Source organism: Gopherus evgoodei, chromosome 4 (assembly GCF_007399415.2).
Source record: "Gopherus evgoodei ecotype Sinaloan lineage chromosome 4, rGopEvg1_v1.p, whole genome shotgun sequence".
In the NCBI taxonomy this organism is placed as follows: Eukaryota; Metazoa; Chordata; order Testudines; family Testudinidae; genus Gopherus; species Gopherus evgoodei.
In genome coordinates, this window is record NC_044325.1 from 16,146,052 (window position 1) to 16,167,169 (window position 21,118).

The following is a 21,118-nucleotide window of genomic DNA, read 5'->3' on the forward strand; positions in this document are numbered from 1 at the left end:
CAAGTTCCATCCACAAAAGATGAGTTCATGGTCTCAGACTGGTAACTGCTCATAAATATGGAATAGAACCCAGAAAAAGGTCCATTGCCCACACAACCAACCTTCCATTTTGCATCCATAATTATCCATTTGCATCCACGCATGCATGTTTTCTAGCAGTTGGACAATTTCTTTGGCTTGAACATCTTAAGCAGCCTCTTGTACATTCCAGAAAACTGCCCAGTTTTCAGAGTCCTATGTATAGACACTGAATATCACCACAAGAGCATTCTAGCTGGGGTTTTCCAAGGAGTCTGAGGAAGTTTAGTGCCTTGCTTCTGTAGGATTTGGTGACATTGCTCCTCTAGTCTCCTTGGAAAATCCCAATTTCCAATCCCAGATTAGATCATCTGTCATATCAGATATCAGAGGCGTAGCCATGTTAGTCTGTAAAAAGCAACTAAGAGTCCTGTGGCACGTTATAAACTAACAGATGTATTGGAGCATAAGCTTTCGTGGGTGAATACCCACTTCGTCAGATGCATGTAGTGGAAATTTCCAGAGGCAGGTATAAATATGCAGGCAAGAATCAGGCTAGAGATAACAAGGTTAGTTCAATCAGGGAAGATGAGGCCGTTCACACGTCAACTGCTAGAAGTTGGGGGGGTAAGTGGGGCAATTTGCCCCGGGCCCTGCAGGGGCCCCCACGAGAGTTCTTTGGGGCCCCTGGAGCGGGGTCCTTTGCTTGCTCCAGAGGCACTGGAAAACTCTCGGGTGTCTGGGCCCCCGGAGCTGCTTCTACTCCGGGTCTTTGGCGGCAATTCGGCAGCTGGGGGATGGTGTCCTTCCTCTCTGGGACCCACCGCCGAAGTGCCCCGAAGACCTACGGCGGGGGTTCCTTCTGCCATGGGACCCACTGCCAAAGTGCCAGGTCTTCGACAGCAAGACCCCAGCCTCCTGAATCCTCTGGGCGGCCCTGCACAAAATGAATAACAAACCCTGCATTTGCTGGGGGGAAGGAAGAACTGAACATGATGGTAACTAGGAAGAAAGCAAGAAAATATACAGCAAGTGACATAAAAGAAGATTATGCTAGACACATTCCATCAGAAAGTCATTTTCAGGGAAATTTACTCTACTTTTGATGTACTGGAGCATATGTTTATCTCAAAGACTTTGATTTACACTGGTAATAACACATTAGTGAGGGCTTCTGGCCTCTAGAGAGAGAGTATTGAAAGATGTGTTTCTGCAGAGTGATGCTGGAGGCTTGTTCCTGCACTTCTATCTTCTGCCCCATTGTTATTCATGCAGATGATTCTTAGTCATTGGCAACTCCTAGGAGAACATCACAACCCTACCCAATCAGACCACAAGGCATACATTAAAGGGGGAGCGGTGTTGAGCATTCTAGAGGGACTCTCTTTGCTCTTTCCCTGCAGAGTGGAGACTCTCAGCTCAGTCTGTCGGCCGTCTCGCACAGTGATAGCGCTTCTTCAGCACAGTCCCTGTCGCACGGAGGTGTACCAGAGCTGCTGGTGGGACTGTCGTACAATGCTACTACCGGACGGTTGTCAGTAGAGATGATCAAAGGCAGCCATTTCCGCAACCTTGCTATTAACAGGCCGCCCGGTAAGTGAAGTCTCTCGTAATGGCATACCTATTCGATAGAGCCACTGAGCCACAACCTGGTTTTATTTTCTTGATACAGTTTTTGCCACATCAAGCTATCCAATTAAAGCATTTCCTAGTTGAGTCTCTGCACATTTGAATTTTACATTTAATAGTGAAATAAAAAATATTATTCCAAATGCATGTGCTGGTAAATTAGCCTGTACATTTCGAATAAAGTATCTATCTCTGGTACTGATGTGACTGCCATTACCATAGTATCAGAGCTCCTCACAATATTTAACGTATTTATCCCAGTGAGGCAGAGAAGTAGTATTAGCCCCATTTTATAGAGGGGAACTGAAGCACGGAACCACTAAGTGATCTGCCCAAGGTCACACAGGAAGTCTGCGGGAAAGCAGGGTTTTGAACTCAGGTCTTCGGACCAGCCATCCTCTCTAATATAAAGAATAATATCGGAGCCAAGAGAACATATTTAATGCTTTAATTGTGTCTAGTGCTCGTGAAGCATGACAGATTGACAGCGATGCTTACCAAACTCTGTGCTTTGCTGACAACGTGCCTCATTCAAAGCTCCTCTAAGTACCTCCTCTAGGGGTGAGTTCAAACTTCAGGGCCCTTCAGTCTTTGGGCTATCATCTCATCTGAGAACTAGCATCAGTTGAGGAGACATTTTTGGTGGTATGGTTACTTGCCCATTGAGAACTGGACATAAGCATCAAACATCTACCTGATGGCAACAACATTTGGTCACTATGAACCTGGGCTCAGTTTGAACTGGGGATCTATAAATGAAGACTCTTTTTGCTTGAACCTGCAGAGTGGTGTGCACCTTTGGCTCTGATCCGCCAAAGCATTTTAGCACACACTTAAATGTAAGCATGTGGGTAGTTCCACTGAAGTACTTAATTGCTTTGCTAGCTTGTAGCCAGAGTGCTCAGAACCTTGCAGGATCAAGCCCTATATCCCATTACCTAATACCCATAGCTAGCCAAGAAATAAGATTTTCTTAGAATTTCCATGAAGATCTTCAAATGTGTTGTGGTCACAGGTCTAGCTGCCCCTTTCTGGTCTCTCAGAGTGCCCCCAACTCAGGTCTTGGTCCTCGTGCACTTTCCTGCCTGCAGTTCTTCAACTCTTAGACCAGGACCTGGGCTGTACTACCTTGTGTCTGAAGCAGTCTTGTCCTGCAAGTCCAGCTGGTTTCAGGTACCTGTGGTTCTTCCCTTCAAGAGCCAGTGGCTAGTGGTATATAGGAACCAAACAGCCTTCTTAAAATTATTATTTGGCAATGGGAACAAAGTGTAAGAGAAAAAGGATTTTAAAACAACAGAGTCTGCACACATGTCTATCTTGCCTTGATTCTAATCCTTCCACAAAGGTGACCTCAGCAAGCCTAGCTTCCCCCTACACCCCAGTGGGCCCCTGTGTCTGTCTGGTTTTCCTGTAGCCCTCTGTCCCGCTGAAGGTATTGCAGAGTTTACTTTCACCCAGATTAGCTGCACCCAGGTGTGAGTTGCCGCACTGCAAGGCCATTCCCAAGTTACTGCGTCCTCACTGGTGCTGCACTCCCCTGTGTGTGTGTGACTTGCACTTCCAGGGCCATATCCCATGGTTCTTTGTGCTGCAATAAGCTGAGCCATTTTGTGGTTTGTTCCCATTGCGTTGTGGCAGAACGTGTCTGTCCTTCTGGATTCACGGAGGGAATTGTGGGAAGGCACTGGAGGACTGTCATCATTCGCATGGTTTAGCCTGCATCTTCGCTGCAAACTGGACAGCTTCCAGCCCAGGTTCTAACCCCACTCCCAGCCAGGCCAGGTATCCAAAGCTTACAACATCTCCAAACCTGGGATCAGAGGTTTTTCTATGTGGATGGTAGTGGGGTTTGGCCTAAAACTTGGATGAGAGCCTAGGTTAACTGCAGTGAAGACGTATCTGAGATGATGTTGTTTTGAAACCTGCCCAAGTTCTGTTTTCTCATGTTTGCAGGGCCCTGGTTATTGCTGATTAAACCAGTTTTGTATTCTGATTGGAGACTCTGACAGTGTCAGCAAAGCAAATAAGTCTGTCAGTGTCCCTTAGCACTTAAGTATTTGCTAACAAGTGGCTATCTTGATCCCTTCTCCCGCTTCCTGCCTGTGTCCAGACAGCTCACTATTGAATTAAATCAATATATTCATACAATAAACACCATCCCTGTGGCCAGGCCAGCATACAATATTCATAATTTACTGCAGGGAAGTTCCATATCCATCACAATAGCTTCCCCATCCAAAGTCAGATCATTATTTTCTGTTCTGTACTGTACTTGCATGCCTGGAAAATTCCTGGTAATGTGATGTTAGGGAAAAAACTATCAAAAAGAGAGCAAAAGGGGTTGGAAAAAGGGAACACTTGGCTCCAAACCCCAGACTAGAAACTACAGTCATCACCACTGCCACCACTCCAGTGAAGTAGTATGAGATGCAGGCCGCTGCTCTGATTAGGGTGCTGTTCTTTGGATGAGATATTAAACCAAGCCTCCTTTTCCAGGTAGAAACTAAGAATCCCATCTTGTTTTTGAAGAGCAGGGAGATAGCCATAGAGTCCTGGCCAATATTTCTTCTCTCAGTTAAACATGTTCTGGGGTCCAATGCTGAGAGAGCTATTTTTGAAATGCATAACAGGAGCTTCAAGCATAATGGAGCTTTGTGAAGGCTTTGGGACAGCTAATGTAAAAGGCAGTGGAAAACCAAACCACTATGCAATGCGCAGTGTGCCTGCGTGAAGACATTGAGAGAGAGCATGGAGTGCAGGAGTGAGGTACTTGCTGCACGTAACCTCCCATGTTGTAGCCCCCGTCAGCTTAGTAGCTGTCGAAAGAAGTGTAATGTTTACTCTCCAGATGGCTTTGGGCAGATGCTCAGGGGAGGCAGCATGAGGGAAAGAATCTTTCCCAACCCCCTGTGTGCACACAGACTGCATAGTAGCTGCAGAGCCATTCCATGCATACTATTGCAGTTCAATGCTTCATGTGTAATGAAAGAGGTGCCGGGGCTCAAGAAATTTTTTTACTTTCATAACTGGCGTGGTAAGCCTAGATTTGCCGGGGCTGTGAACTACCGAGCCCAGAGTTGCCGGGGCTACGAATGACCAAGCCCGGAGGTGCCAGGGCTATGAACAACCAGACCCAGAGGTATCGGGGCTATGACCTACAAAGCCCAGAGTTGCCGGGGCTACGAATGACCAAGCCCGGAGGTGCCAGGGCTATGAATGACCAGGCCCAGAGATGCCGGGGCTATGAATGACCAAGCTCAGAGGTGCTGGGGCTACGAACTACCAAGTCCAGAGGTGCCAGGGCTCAGCACTGGCACAAATTAAGCATTGCTGTAGTCCAGTGGCTTTAGTATCCTCTGCTGCCTATTGGTCAAGCCACAGCCACCCACCGCCCTCTCCAGAGTGTAGGGGACACAGCAGGAGGAGCTACACAGCAGTGAATCGTCCAGTCCAACCCTATCATGCTCTGTCCTCACTCCAACCTGACTCTCTGCCCCACCGAGGGCCCTCCATAACTGAGCTCTAGGCCTATGTGGCTTGCGTGCCCCCTGCACAGCTCCCCAAATCCACAGTGGTTCTGGTGCCTGGGGAGGCCCCCACACCTGCAGAGGCAGACGCTACATGTGGACCACCGTTATTTAGAGGGCAGGATCTTGGAGCCTGCAAAAGCCATAAGAGAGAGTTTTTTGGGCAAGGAAAGAGTGTTTTTTCCCCCAGATTTATCTTGTGCATCACAAAACCTTCAAAACAAAATGTTGTAGAGACCTGAACTGAGTCATTTAAATATTGCAGCCTCCCTTATTTATCCTTCAAAAATGACAGTGATCCATCGGTGTTAATTTTTTTTAAATCTCAACATTATGATGCATGGGAGGTTTTTTGCTGCTTGAAATTCTGACGCAGCATCTCCTGAGAAGGACTCAGAAGTGGCATTTGAAGGTAGTTTTGGTCCAAGATAGAACTTCAGGAATTGTTCACCTGGACCTGCTGGGCTGTAGGCCTGAGTCTGCAGTCGTTACTCATGTTAGTAGCTCCATTTACTCCACTGGGCCCCCAGGGAATACAAACAAAAGTAAGGGCTGCAGCATCAGGCCCTAAATGATCCCTGTATCTATACCTATTGTTATCAGCAAGGCAAAGAAAGGGCCGGCAGAGCCCTGAGTGGTTTGTTTGAATAGCTAACAGGCTGGTGGTGTCAGGGAGCTGACGTCTCACTGAGCACCGTCACTCTCCCGCTGAAGCAGGGGTTTTACAAGGTGACTCAGTCTCAGACACCCTGAGAAAGTGTCTCACAAGTGTTTTTTCTTTAATGTGCTCCTTTTTCCATGATGACCATCTCCGTATTTTAACGCTGATGATGTATGTATAATATGTATCTTGTTTTATTTAGTCATCCCAAAACTCATCAGCTTGTGCTCATGTTTCCAGCCATTAAAAACTTATCCTTCTTTCCTTCCATGTTCTATTCACACTATTTTACTGGGCCCCTGGGATGGTGCTGGGGTTGATATTTTAGTCTCCTAAGGTGTTTTGCTCAAAAACTCAGTATTCTCACTTAAGTGGGGGTATTTTATAGTGAGTGACAGCTGAGACCTGCAGCCTTGATAAATGCCCTTGTCTTATTTATTATGAATTGTTATTATTTGTAGTGGGGTAGCGTCTTGGACCCTCAGTCATGGACCGGAACCCCCTTATGCCAGGTACTGTACAGACAGAGCAAAAGGACAGCTCCTGCCCCAAAGAGCTTGTAACCCTCTGCCAGACATTTCCTGCTGCTCTGTTTGACTTCTCTCCTTCCAAGCACAATCTTAATTCTTTCCCTCTGTGCGTTTCTTGTGGGGTTCATATTAATGTATAATGCCCCTTGTCAAACACTATTGTTCTGAATTCCACTCTGGTAAGAATAACCCTCACAGTCTTTCAGCAAGTGCAGAATTAATCACACATGATAATTACAGCCGTACATGATCATTATTATACCAGCAGCATATTAACCCCATTAAACAAACACAATAGCATTAATGTTAGAAAAGAAAGGGTGGGGGAGAGAGAGAGAGAGAGAGAGAGAATGAACAAATCAAAATCGGAAAGGGAAAAGCTCCTCAAAGCGAGATTCAACAGCTGATGAACAAAAACCAATCGGTGTTATGAGGAGTGGGGGCAAGAAGTGCAGAGGATATCGCAGATTATCTAGCTAAGAACTTCTGTGATCCTCGTCACCATGGTACCAACGTGCCTCACGATCATTAACAGATTTTATCCTTTCGACACCCTGGTGAGGCTAGGAAGTTCTGTTATCCCCACCTCGGGAACTGAACTACAGGGTAGATTAATTGACTCACCCAAGGTCATACATAAAGTCCATGGCTGAGCCAAGAACTGAACCTAGGTTTTGAGAGACCTGGTTGAGTGCCCTGCCACTAAAAGATTCTTCCTATCTTGCATGGTGTTTGCGTGGGGTGAGGTGACCAAGACAAGGACTAGGAGATAGCGCCAAGTGTGACCTCGGTATCACAGTCCTGATTTGCTTTAGGAGGAGCTTAAATTCTTGATTGGTCTTAAATTTTAGCTGTTGCCTGTTGTGTTTACACCTTCATTAATTATTTCCCATGTGAATTAAGAGCTCTATTTAATAGGAATTTGAACAGGGAGAGGTGTGAATCTAGAAAAGCCTGGGACCAAATTTGGGTTAAATTATGAGAATGCATAATTCATTAGCACAAAACCTTTTCCCTGGGCATATTTTACCACTCAAACAAGTGACACAGCTACCCATGCTCACCACTGTCAATTAGGATTCGGGTACCCCCACACAATCACTTGAAACCAATCAAAACTTCTCCAGCCCCTTGTAGGGGTTACCAAGTAGATTTTGTAGCCCTCTCTGGATGGCTAGTCATGCCATGACCCCTCAGGAGAATCATATGGTCCAGTAAATGAGCTAAAATGGCAGTTGACTATAATTCATATTACTTTTAGGTGTCAGGGTTTTTATGGAATCCTTCAAGAAATATCACCAGTTTCAAGTGAGAAGTAAAGTAGGGTTCTTGCCTTGCCTTCTGTCTTTTAAAAAAACATTCTCTAGCGGCTGGGATAATTTGTAGAACATAAGGAGACCATAAGATGGTAGGCAGTAAAAAGTCCACACAGTCCCAAAGATGATCATCTGTGGATGTAAACCAACATTCCGGTCGCTGAACTGGGAACCTCCAGAGTGAAAAGGTAGAACTGTTACAGGTTCAGCCAAGCTCTGTAGGTCAGGCGCTATCCAGACTCGTATCATCTGCAGATCAGGCAACATGCTCTCACCTGTGAGTTACAGACATAGTTACAACTAGTTGCTTTGCCAGGGGGAAAAAAAAAAGAATGTGTTAATTAATCCTTCAGCATCCCTTTATTCTCCACCCCTGATTTTGCCCCCAAATAACCCTTAGAATCTGATGGTGAGTGATCAGCATAGCTGAAAATCAAGCGGTAAATTCATTAACTTTTGGCAAATGCAGAGAGATTTTGCATGGGAAGTGCAGTGGAAGTTCAAATGATTATTATACACCCAGCAGTCAATGGTGCCCAGTAACTTCGCTTAACTCAATTATTTTAAATATGTAAGAAGTATAAAAAATAAAAAGCAAAGCTATATTTGAGTTAAAGGAATGCATTTGCAGCTGGATATGTATTGATTCCAGCATCAGCTTCATTGCAATGTCTTTAAAACAAGCCAAAAGATTTTTTCCAAAGGTGTGTACAAGAATATAAACTGGTCCCCAGAATAAAATCTTATTAAGCCCAAGTTTCAGGTGGAGGTGAATGTTTGCGGCAAATCTGCAACAAACCTGAAGAACAGGATTTATAAGGAATGTGCTGATAGGTCATAAAATGAAGCAGCACTAATGGGTGCTAACCCAATAAGCAAAGAAACGAAAGCTTTAAGTGCTGTTTTCACTGGGCTACAGTTGAATTACTATTTGTGTTGCTGAGAATAATGCCCTTCACAAGCTGTATAGTAATGTTGATTTGATACACTCATTGCCATCTGTTAATGTAACACAATAGACATGCTAAACTCTAGATCTAGGAGTGGAGACATTAAGGATTTCCTCTGACACTTCTTTCACAGTTAGAGTCCCTCCCTGCTCACTCTTTGAGGTTGACAGGTGAGCAAGAAAACCTGCTGCTTGTTGCCTGAAGCATTGATAGTGAAGTTTCCCATCTCTTGAAAGGACGGACACTTAGCACATCCAGAGAAGTATCTATATTATGCTTTAGTTGCATGAGCTCTTTCCCAGAGCAAATGTTAGTGCTGCTTCTCCTAGGGACTGGGTGGTTCAGTGAGCGAAGCATGCTGCAGCCAGCTGGCTTCAAATCCTGTCCGACTTCACAGTGTGAAATGATATGGGTGTTCTCATGCTAGAACCCACTGGTCATTGGTGCACCTTAGTTGTAGGGGAACCTCCAAATCTCTAGACTCTGAGATTGTCCAAAACCTACCTTAAGTATCCCAGTGAAGATTTCAGTTATTTCCTTTTGACCTCTGTTGGGTTCAGTTGAAGTAAATGTAGTCTTAGGAACTAGTAGACCAAGAATAGAGCCATTGTACCTAGTTCCTAACTGGAACCCATTTTAAAATTTCCATCTGGAATTTTGACCGGGGAAGCTGCCCTGCCTTAAAACCAAACTTTCTGCAGCAAGGGCATGTTCGTGTAAGGGCAAAACTTCCCCCCAAAATTTCCTGAAACTTCTGCCCCCCCCCAACCAGTTCTAATATCAAGAAGCCCCCATAGTACCCTGAGCAGTGGCCAGAGCCTCTGTCTTCATCATGACACATTTCTACAGTGCAGCCATGCTTTGTCAGTACAGACACCCGCAAGGTAAAATAAAACTAAAATCTCCATGTATAACACCAGGAACCCTGTGCTGATTGATTTGTTCGGTTTCATATGCTGTCCAGCTTAAAAAAACCCAACTCTGTTTTGTTTTTAATGTATCTGAAGCTTCTGCATGATTCAGTTCGTGTGCCACCAAAATCACAAACCATCCCATAGAAAGTAGTCTTCAGCTTTCGGTAAAGTACATGGGACTTGTAGTCTGCTTTGTGCCACATGAACTATTCACATTTCTTGTATTTAAATGGGTTTTTTTCCTTCCCAGCCACAATCATCAGACTACTTCATGACAGAATAAATTGCTCTCCTTTTCACTCTATGGAGAAGATACTTGTTGGCAAGCTTTACTTTGTCTCTTGTGTGATGTTGGCAGCCAAATTGCCATAGCTAGCTGGTGATAGGGCTGAACTTTTCCTGCAATAACCTGATAGCTGTACAGCTGTGCAGACTCACAATTTACTCCTCAGTTGTCAGTTTCCTGACAGCTTTTTTCAGTGGAACAGTTTGAGGAATGGAGAGCCCTGCTTTTGAGCTACAGAAGTGTTTTCACACCTGAAGTGTAATTTCACACCTTGTGTTTCTCAGCAGATAAGTGCGTAACATAGCACATCAAACAGGAATAGAAAAGGATAGACGTGCTGTAGGAAGGAGACAGAGAGTTGTAATTTATTTCCTGTCTTCAGTGTACTTCGGGGTGACATTAAATTGCAGAACCTTGGTCTTTGGTGTTTGTAAAGGTTAGAGCTGGAGTGACCTGGCAAAGTGACCTGCAAATAGGAATAGATTGTAAACTTGCACTGAGAATGATTTTTGGGATGATGAGATGAGATTGGGGGTTTTGACTGTAGAAAGTACCTGATGTTAGTGGTGGTATTATCACAGAATCATGGAAACGTAGGACTGGAAGGGACCTCAAGAAGTCAAGTCCAGCCCCCTGCACAGCAGTAATGTTGTTAATACAGATATCTGTACACTAAAGAATTTGAACAGTGAATGAAATTGACCTTGATTCTGCTGCACTCAGGAGGAAAAGCAAAAAGAGGATTTTATTGCAACCTTGGGACAAATCTTGAAACCCTTACTTAAGGCCAGATCATGCCACTGCATGCGGATTCCTCCTCTCCCATAAGAAAGAGAAGAGTGGTCAGCAGCATCCATGGAACCTGCCTCCCCCTTTCAGGAACCTGTGAAGGGCTGTCTATGGGGTCGTGATCTGTCCGGGATAGTAGGTAGTAGTTGCCTCCTTTTAATGGGGAGTCATGAGAGGCAAGGGTAGCCAGGGGAGGCCCTGGTGGAGCAATTCCAATGGAGCCATGCTGCCAGGAAATGGACGAAGGGGTGCTGGGACCTCAGCTGGAGCAAAGATTCCATGGAGATGGTCATGGCCTCCCAGTGGGACCTGTAGGGTTTAGGGGCTAGACTTGCAGTTTATTACATGAGGCTCAGGGGCAAACCCTGCCTGCCCACCAAGACTGAATGATGAGGAAATCCTCAGAGTTTCCTCCCTTCTTATGCCCCTCCCCTGGGTTTTATGATGGAAAGGGATGATCTGACCTTCAGCTTTTACTCAGTGCTCGCTCAGACAAAGCTCCCATTTGCTTCACTTGGCCCCTTGATATTCCTTCGCTAGTAGCAACAAAACTAAAGGGTTTCTCTGCTCTCTTTTGTCCCAGACACCTACGGAAAACTCTGCCTCCTCAACTCCATGGGCCAGGAGATGTCTCGTTGCAAGACATCCATCCGTCGAGGCCAGCCAAACCCCATCTACAAGGAGACGTTCGTCTTCCAAGTTGCCCTGTTCCAGCTTTCTGACGTCACGCTGATGATCTCCATATACAACCGGCGCAGCATGAAGCGCAAGGAGATGATAGGCTGGATTTCTATGGGTCAGAACAGCAGTGGAGAAGAAGAACAAAACCACTGGCAAGAAATGAAAGAAACAAAAGGGCAGCAGGTCTGCAGGTGGCATACCTTGCTGGAATCCTAATGGTCTCTGAGCTCCAGGGACTGCCCACTGGACCCTCCCATAATCACCCCCCTGAAAGCAGCCATCCCATAGCAAACATTATGAACCAGCCGGGTCTATTTTAACTGAGATTTTAAAACCCAGCACACTCAGTGAATGTAGGTGCTGGGGCCCGGTGAGCAAATTTACCTGTTGCCTTTGAGGGTTTTCGTACATTTTCTCACCCAAACAATCACCGGAAGGGAAGTGGTTATGAAAAACACAAAGCTACTTTTACCCTCTTGTCGTCAATGCCTCATTGATCTAAATTGCTTTTGATGCTATTTTCTTCTGGTGTCATGTCTTTCTCCCACCTCCATTCCTGTTATTGATGTATGCAAATGTTCTTGCTACACAGATGACGTCATTAGTCTAGCACTGCATGCCACTCACTGTTCCGTTTACTACAGTGTTTCTAAATCCTAGAGATAAACATCTGATACCACTTAAGACTGATTAATATATTTTCAGGTAGCATGGGGAAGCACTGAAGATTTCTCTGTAAACTGTTAAGTGCCTAGAGATTGCCATTACTTTCTTGTATTAGTGATGATCTTATTTACTAGTATTTGAAGTAAGCATGTTTCCTTTCTTGTGCAACCTATATCCTCAGATGTTTGTATGAGGTGACGGGTGTCAATTTAACATAGTAGTTATATAATGCATGTCTTAGATGCTGCCTCATGGCTTCTATTTTTGTGGAAACAAAACAACAACAAAAGAGAGAGAGACCAAAACAAGCTGCACATCCGCCTTTGTGCCTAAACTATGATTATTCTAGATCATTGTTCACTCTTCTTATTTTATTCTTAATATGAGGTTCGCTTGGAAGAACGATTCTGTGCATAGTAGGGTTTCTTGTTTCTTTTATCTTTCAATGACTGTGTTAAATCGGCTCCAAGTAAAAAGTGTTTTTCAAGCATCCTGTAAAATATTCCAGGGATCTGAAAGTCAAGGTGAATTCTTAACTTCTCTGACATCGCGAGGAGGGATCTGCAGGCCCCATGGTGCTATCACTTCCCCTTGTGTGAACCCACCTCAAGCAGTGATGTCGATGCACAAGAAGGACTAGAATCCCACTTGCTCTCTTAGAGGTGTTGGCCCTGGAGGGCTAACAGAAACGAAAAGTATGAGAGTTCACACCCATGTCTGCATACTCACAAAGGGCAGATCTGCTGATTAAAGGGAGGTGATCTTTACGTAGTCGTGCTTCAGAGCGTAGCGACACTTTCAGTTTTAATCTTTTTCCTGCCTTCAAAATGAGTTAAACCCAGGGCTGGCAGTAGATAGGGGAAGAAGGCTAATTTTGTTTCTTGATTATTGATGGATCCAGTACTAGTTGTTGCCAAGCAATAGGAGCCATGACCCTAGTGCACAGAGCCATGCAATAATTGTACTGGTCTTACCAGATGAAGATAGGTGCCAGATCCCTAAATAATTTCAAGTAACACCTATTGTACAGTCTTTAACTTAAACCCTTCAGCTGGCATCTCTCCATTCCTACTGACCATAGTGAAGCACAAAAATACTTGACTGCAAAAGGCTTTCAAATTTGATTCATAGTTTCTCTTTTTCTTTGTTTCCCCAATTTATAGAGAATTAGGGCCAGATTCTGCTCTGTGGCACCACTACGAATCTCACTGACTTCACTGGGGCTATTCAGGACCTAACATAAGCCTCAGCTTTGGGCTGCATCTGAGCTATGGTCATTGCATCTCAGGTAATGGTGGGAGGACAGCTGGCCGGGGTCAGCTCTGTCCCCACAGGGCCAGTCCAGCAGATGGGAATTGCCAGCATGAGGGCCACACAGTCTTTCCTCTGGCTGTGCTTCTGTTCTGCTATATTAGCTCCTTTGCACCTGGAGATTCTCCCTTGTGGGCGGAATATCCTCTGCTCCCTAGTTAAGCTGGCATTACAGCTGCTGTGCACCACTGGAGCAGCACAAAGCAGCCAGAGCTGGATCTGGCCCATGTAATCTAGCAAACAAATTCCTTTTTGGCTGCAATGCTCATGCTATTGAATCACTGACTGAAAGGAAAAAGGAGTTCAGCTGAGCAGTTAAGTGATAAATCCTGCAGTCTGGGACTTATTACATGTTTCTAATATACTTCCCTTCAGGATAAAAGCACAGTAAGTGGCCCTGCTTAATGGCAGTAGTCACTGTGTTTAGGTATGTTGTGTAATTTTTGCATCATTTTTCTCTGACCTGCACAAAATGTACATACTAGTGTTTTTTTTAAATAACTGTTCTATGCACGATGTGTGCATAATACTGAACTTAGCATTTTGCTTATTAACCTACTACTGCACATGCAAAATGTGATATGTGATTATATAATTCTAAAGGGGAGTTACATATTGATACAAAGTTTCAGCCACTAGTGAAGATACACATGATAACCTATCTGTGATGTTTTTAAACTCCATCCTCACGCAGCCTGGGAGAAGATGATTTTTCAGAGGCATGAAGATAACTGGTTTGGGACTTCCGCAACATTTCACACCAACTTCCATTTTGAAGTTACATTATAAAGGGAAATTGATTTTAAAATATATATACACTGTAGAAAATAGTTGGCCACAGTACAGCAAAATATGTATTTTAATCAAAACAATTAATTTTTCATACTTGGCTAAGGTATTTGGGGTGAGGGATAGGTTTTTTGTAACAATTGTTATGGCAATGATTTTTCGTGGTACCTTCCAAGGAAAATTGCTCAATGGGTAAATGGGTGCCAAGAATTATTTAAACCCTGTTAATCAATAGAATGGTTCAGTCCAGAGCATCACATTTTTGTGGTTCATCTCGTTTCTGCTGAAATGTGGAGAAATTTTAGTAGCATTGGAGCAGACTTCCCTGTCAGTGCTTCCTCTGACAGGTTTATGTTCCTTTTTTGTTGCACTACTATTAATTACTTGCTTCTCTGATTTTTCTGTTGAGATTAAGCTGATTATTCAGCAGCAGCATGTTCCCACCTGAGCCAGTGTCCCCTGTCCTACCCGGCTCTTTGCAGAGATGTCTTGGATTCAGTTATTACTCGTATTGATGAAGTTGACCACGTGCTCACATTTTGTATTGTGCAAAGCTGACTGCAGTTTGTCATTTCCCTAACCTCTTTCCCCCCACAAAAGTGGCTGAGCAGGTTGATAGATGAGTCTTTGGAAATGCTTCCATTTTTTGACACCACCTTTTGATGCATTTTATTCGGATTTCTGCTCAGCACTTAGCTCAGAAATGGCAATGACTGTAGGCCTGTATTTCTGTGCTCTCCATCCCTGGGAGGATAGAGGATCCTGTGATGCAGAGAGAGGAAGAGAGATACCAATCCTTTATCCCACAGGACCCCAGGGCAGGGCTTGGCTAGGGCTGCAGAACACCCAGTGAAGTGAAGCAAATGGTGGGCTAAGGTTAAGTTGCTACAGTGTCAGTTCACAGTGACTTCCCCTTATGCTCTTGTTTTTCGATAATCTGTGCCCAGTTTAGCCCTGTTGACCAGACTCTTTGTATCCTACTTGGATTTTTCTTTCCTTTTTAAAAATTCATAGTATTCTTAAAAGGGGAGGAAGTAATTGCACCACTCGAGCCAAGCATGCTGTGAGTAGGTTCTCTGAAAACATTACTTGATCTCTGCCAGTCCACCTTTCCCAGCTGTGACCTCTTCCTTTCTGGAGTCTCTCCTCAGCAGAAACTGCCAGTCATGGTAGAATCTCTGCTTTGTTTTTGTTTTGTTTTTATATGTGCACCAGTGACATTGTTTTTATATGTGCACCAGTGACAGTGCATCGGGTGAGCCACCAAATGTATTTTCTCTTAGAGTAATTTTGAATTTTAATTGAGATCCCCAGAGATGAGACCGAGGGCTTGTCTGCATATGAAAGCTAATCTGGAATAAGGTAGTGTGTAAATATAAAGAGAATTAACTACTCTGATAAACTCCTTGTGTGGATACACTTATTCTAGAATAAGAGTGCCTTATTCTGAACTATAGTGTAATCCAGTGTGTTCAAATAATACAGAATAAAGCACTCTTATTCTAGAATAAACTTCATGTGCAGACGTTCTTATCCAGAATAACATTACTTATAGACAGGTTTCAGAGTGGTAGCCGTGTTGGTCTGTATCAGCAAAAACAACGAGGAGTCCTAATAAATTTGTTAGTCTCTAAAGTGCCACAAGGACTCCTCGTTGTTTCTACTTATAGAGAAGCCCTAATCTGCTAATGAACTGGACCCCAGAGCTGCCTATTTGCAAACGTTTTGTCTGGACTGTCTCACTTTCTTAGATTGATTGTTTTTTTCCATCAATGCCTTAATTACTTTCAGCAGTTATTTCTCTAACTTGGCCTGTTACCCCAAGATTCTGCTGTGCTACAGCTTTGTTCCTTTAATGCTCTGAGTTTCCTGTGTTTTCCTTGGGGGCTAATGTTTCAGTGGTTACAGTCTCTTGGATCTGCAGACAATACGCGGATGTATTTTTAGCTCCTGCAGATCCTACGAAGCAGCTTGATGCTTTTACATAATTGACTGATATTCAGTCATGAATGTCTTCAGATGTTCTTGAACTCAAAGAACTAAACACTGCCAGCTGCTATTGATTTTTCCCTTCAGCGTAGAGTCTCAGGTGACATCTTGCGGAGGGAGAGGGTTTCCTTTGGTGGCAGGCCTCTATTCTTCAGATACAGCTGGTGATGACCTTGGAGCTGGCTTTCTTTGTTGCTGCTGTTTGTTTTTTTTTTTTGTCAGTCCCACAGTTGTTATCAACTTTAATACGATAACTGGTGAGCAAAAAGATGAAGTGAAGCAATCTGTTACCCTTCAACATGAGTAGCTAACATATAGCTGGAGAGTGGGATATGGCCTTCGACATTCTGTTACCCTGACACTGTTTCATTGTCTCCTAGGAAAGCAGTGGGTTAATCAGGGCTGGTGCAAGGATGTTTCACGCCCTAGGCGAAACTTCCACCTTGCTCCCTCCCCCGTCCCCGAGCCCCCGCCCTGAGCCCCACCCCCGCGCGGCAGCTCGCCACCCTCCGCCCTGAGGCATACCCCCCCACTGCCCCAGCTCACTCCTGCTCTGCCTCCACCCCAAGCACGCTGTGGCTGCTTCACTTCTCCTGCCTGCCAGGCTTGCGGCGCCTAAGCTGATTGGCACCACAAGCCTGGGAGGCGGGAGAAGTGAAGCAGCCATGGCGTGCTCAGGGAGGAGGCGGGGCAGGGGTCAGCTGGGGCGACAAGTTCCCCTGCGTGCTGCTCCCGCCCTTTACTTGCTGCAGGTGGCCCTCTCTGTGCTTCCCTGCCCCAGCTCTCTCCGCCTAAATGCCGGTGGTGACCGGGGTGGCCGAAGATCTGGCTGCTGCAGTCGCTGCCGAAGAAAATGCCGTCCACCAAATCCTTGCGCCTTAGGCAACCGCCTAGGTCGCCCAAATGGTTGCACTGACCCTGGGGATAATCTGAAGATTATGGTAGTAATTTACAGGCTTCTGTCTGACCCAGCTTGGTCTGCACACAGATTTTTGTATTGGTATAACTATGTTGGTAGGAGAGGTGGCTTTTTTTTTTTTTAAACAAAAATAATTACAGCATGCACGTATACTGGTGTGGATGCACTTATACTGGTGCAAAGTGCCCTTATAGCGGTACATCTTATTCTCTTTTGTAAAGCACATTTATGTCAATATGATTGTGTCTACCCTAGGGGGAGTTGTATAGGTAAAGCAGTAGAACTTTCTAATGTGGACAAGGCCTTTGTAATTTTTACAAGTTATTGTTAAACTTTATGATTCCTGAAGCCTGTGTTCCAGGTACATATGGCCAGATCCTCAGCTGCCTGGCTTAAATGAGCCTAGATCAGCGTAACTCTACTGGCTTCAATGCTTCTATGCCAATTGCTGAGGAACTGGCCCATAGACTTCCTTAGTTAATGTATGATACCATACAATGACGCTGTATACGTCTCAGCTATAGAAATAATTTAATAATAATGGTTTGTGTTATATACACCAGACCAATGGGGGATGGAGTCCTTCCTGAGCTAACCTTAGAGGGACTCCGTTACACATTGCCCTCCACTTGGGTCAGCAGTTAAATGCCACAATTCATCCTTCCCTTCCTAGTGCAAACTCATTCATCAAAGAGAGCACAACCAGAGAGTTATAGAATGCCAGGGCTGGCAGCCCTCCCGATCCCCCCTAAATATGGGCTCTGGGCTAAAACTACCATCTATCCCATAGTGAAGAGTAATGCTTGTTACTGTCAAATTTGGCCCCAAAGTCAGCTTTTACTAACAAGCTTTTTTTGGTAGGGGCTTGAGGAATGCGCCCCTGCTTTGCAGATCCTGAATGACAAAGCTCCCTCCCGAGCCACATTTTTACATACACACCATGAGAAGGCCAATTTTCAGAATTGATGGCCTAAGTGAGGGCACCCACTTCCATAACAGGGTGTTCCAATTGGCATGTAAGCAGCTAAAATGAGTATTAGGTGCCTCGTTACCAATTTAGCATCCACTGGGGATGGACACCCTAACTTGCATAGTCATTTAAGAAAAATGGGCCCCACCCTGGTTGCCTTTATAGCTAGCCAGCGAGGAGCGACAGAGAGAAGTGTTTGCACAAATTCACTATGACACAAGAAGGCTACACTGCTGGGTAGGCAGCAGGATCGTACAGTGGGAAGAATTATATGACTGCCCTACTGGATCCAGCGAGTAATCAAGAGTCTGAGATGTGAACAAGAAGAAACAGTTTTAAGGTCAGAGTCAGAGCACCAGTAGAGAGCTGGATGCCACAATGAACCAACAAAGGCTTGTTAACGTCTATCTTCAGGATATTTTGAGACATCAAGGCTTGGGTATCATTTCACAAATGCATACTTTTGAGAGCACTGCATAGGAGCTTGCAGGAGATAAGGAGTGCATATGGAGATACCAGCTAACCTGTGGTACTGAAGCATACTGCCAGGCCAAATTACTGCCATTTGTAGTCTGCAAATACCAAACCAAATGGATACCCAACCAGAATCCCTTGGAACATCACACCCAACATGGGCCATGCTTAAAATAATATACCCATGTCAACCTATTTTCAGTAATGAGAAGATAAACAATTCCAGGGGCCTAAATGTTCTAGCCCTTGGTTTTGCCTGGTCCTGTTCAAAGACAGAAAAGCTGTCTTCCTATGTTGTTCTGTAGCTGTTGAGTCAGGTCTGCAAGTGGGGCCTTTGGGATCATGTACAGTCATGTAGGTGGCACATGCCTAATGATACCAGCTTATGCAATCAGACTTAAGTCAAAGCAGATCTGGTGATGGATAACAAATTTAGGCATAACTCCATTGTCATCACTGGAGTTTTACCTTCTAGCACCAATGATGATCTTATCCCTAGGAACTCTCAGCTATCAGTAGGTTTTCAACCATCCTATTAGTAATATCTGTAGTAGCCAACAGTCTTGAGTAATATATTGGACAGTACTGCCCTTGGGTTCTCCTGATAATTAGACAAGTGTGTTCTCCAGACCTCATTGTTGAGTTGCTCCCTATTTTGTCTTAATGGTTTAATTGTTGGAAGGTACATGGCCATATCCAAAGGACAACAATCGATGGAAGGAAACTCTCATGTCCTCAGAAGAGCTCATGAAGTACATTGCACACAGGTTAGAATGAATATGGTATACTCATTTTCACCAATACAAACATATTCTTCTTGCAGATTCATCTTCCATCTGATTCCATGTAAAGCTGAATTCCTCTGTGCATCCCAGCCAACTCCAGTAAGAATGAGCCTTGAAAGCAAACAAAGATGCCTCTGTTGGACAAATATTTTCCGCCCATCAGTTCTGAGACTTCTTGTATTATAAAATTCCACCACTCATAATTAGTAGGGGCAAAAAAATCTCATGCATACAAGTCCAACTCCAATCTCATGTTTCACTAGTCCTACCCATAAGTTGGTCCAGGCCTATCGCTATGTCCAGACATCTGCACCTCACTCATCACCACATGCTCATAACCGCAGAAATCTGCTCCAAGTCAAGATGTTCAATATTTTCATGTTCAGTGTGCAATATTTTATGTGCACGGTGCTCAGGATAAAACCTGTTCCACAATTTGTGCTGTCATGTGGCCTCTCAAGCACAAGCTTTCCAAACGGACATGCACCACATACTTCCCATGACCCTGCACAATTAGAGGGCTTTAAATTTATTGGGCCAAAGTCTCTACTGATGTAACTGCATTGATGCCAGCAGAGAATTTACCTTGCTCTCCGTTATTAAAAGTAAAAGAAGTAATTATTTGATTTAGCCTTTAAAATATTTTATTGCATTTATATCTTATGTCAACTTTTTACAGCAGCGTGTCCAAGGGTATTTGCATGAAGCACACTGAAATATATGTCTGACTCGTTGGTTTGAATATACTGTACATAAGCTGTGTACTGGAGTCTTTCTATATTGGATCAGTATAATGTTTCTGGCAAGTAAAATTTTATTGTCTCACTGTTGCATTTACAGCTGGACACTGGAGATGCGCTGGCTTTACATATATTCCAGTCTTTCTCCTCTACAATATTTAGCTCATTCTATGTTCTTTAGAAACACATACCACAATGCTCCATCTCCACCTGGCTGGTGGGTAGACATGAATAGATAGTGCTGAGTATTTTCATAGAACAGCATTTTAGGCCTAATTGATGACGATTAGCATCACATGCTCTCTAGAAGAGAAATCTGGATGGTTTTAACCCATGTCCCCTGCCACCCCTTCCTTGCTATTGTATAAGTAACACCTGTCACAAAGCAGATAGCAAAGTGAGCAGCATTCTAAATAATTTGCATGCCAACATTTGGATGACTATGCACTAAAAGTAACACAGAGATTGGTAGTCTTACCGCACTTGAGATGCATAAGCACATGCTCTATTTATGAACTGGTTACTTGAGGCAGTGGTGAGGGAAACAGATTACCAACATGTCAGATTTCTAACTTCTCTGTGAATAAAGCAAGTCTTGAGCATGAATTCTTGGGTAATCTCCTCCACCAAAGGTGGTTCAGTAACAGGAGGAGAATCATTATTGTGTGTGAGAGAAGTATCAAACTCAGATTCCTTTTTCACTTTTGTAACATTCAAAGATTAAACAGGAAATTGTACCATCTGCCTAGTTAATAAATAACTAGTATTGACTAGAATGTCAGGACCTTAATTTGACCTGTTTGACGTGTGCTTTGAAAGAGATCTGAAGTGCAAAACTGTGGTGACAAATGTGACTAAAGAATAAGTGATACAGGTTTACATATATTTGAAGATAAAACTTTTTTTAGTCAACTTATGTACTAGCATGCATGATCATGTAGTATGTTGCCTCTTGCTAATTATATGCTACCTTAGGAATATTAATGTCTAGATGAACTGGAAAAAAAAATTAATCCCAACTTCTGCAAAATGTCTAACTGAAATTATATGTGCCTGTATGACCATTCAAAGCTCAGAAATAATCTTATTTTGTTATGCTGAACATGGTTGCTATTGGATTTTATCAATAAAGTCTAAGCAGATGGCTCATATAGACATGCAAAAACAGTGTCTT

The 21,118-nt window shown here is 44.0% G+C and overlaps 1 protein-coding gene across 7 annotated transcripts in view; it reads left to right on the forward strand.

Moving 5' to 3' along the window:
- Nucleotides 1-21,095, forward strand: part of SYT16 (synaptotagmin 16) — a 148,843-nt gene extending 127,748 nt beyond the window's left edge. For 6 of the 7 annotated variants that reach the window (XM_030558537.1, XM_030558535.1, XM_030558536.1 and 3 more), the window contains 2 exons: nucleotides 1,422-1,611; nucleotides 11,204-16,519. In XM_030558537.1, coding sequence (XP_030414397.1) covers nucleotides 1,422-1,611; nucleotides 11,204-11,517 — 504 coding nt within the window. In that variant the 3' untranslated portion in view covers nucleotides 11,518-16,519. Of the gene's footprint in view, nucleotides 1-1,421; nucleotides 1,612-11,203; nucleotides 16,520-19,242 lie in introns of those variants that run through there. The other variant, XM_030558534.1, reaches the window with a different exon arrangement.
- The last annotated feature ends 23 nt before the right edge of the window (nucleotides 21,096-21,118 follow it).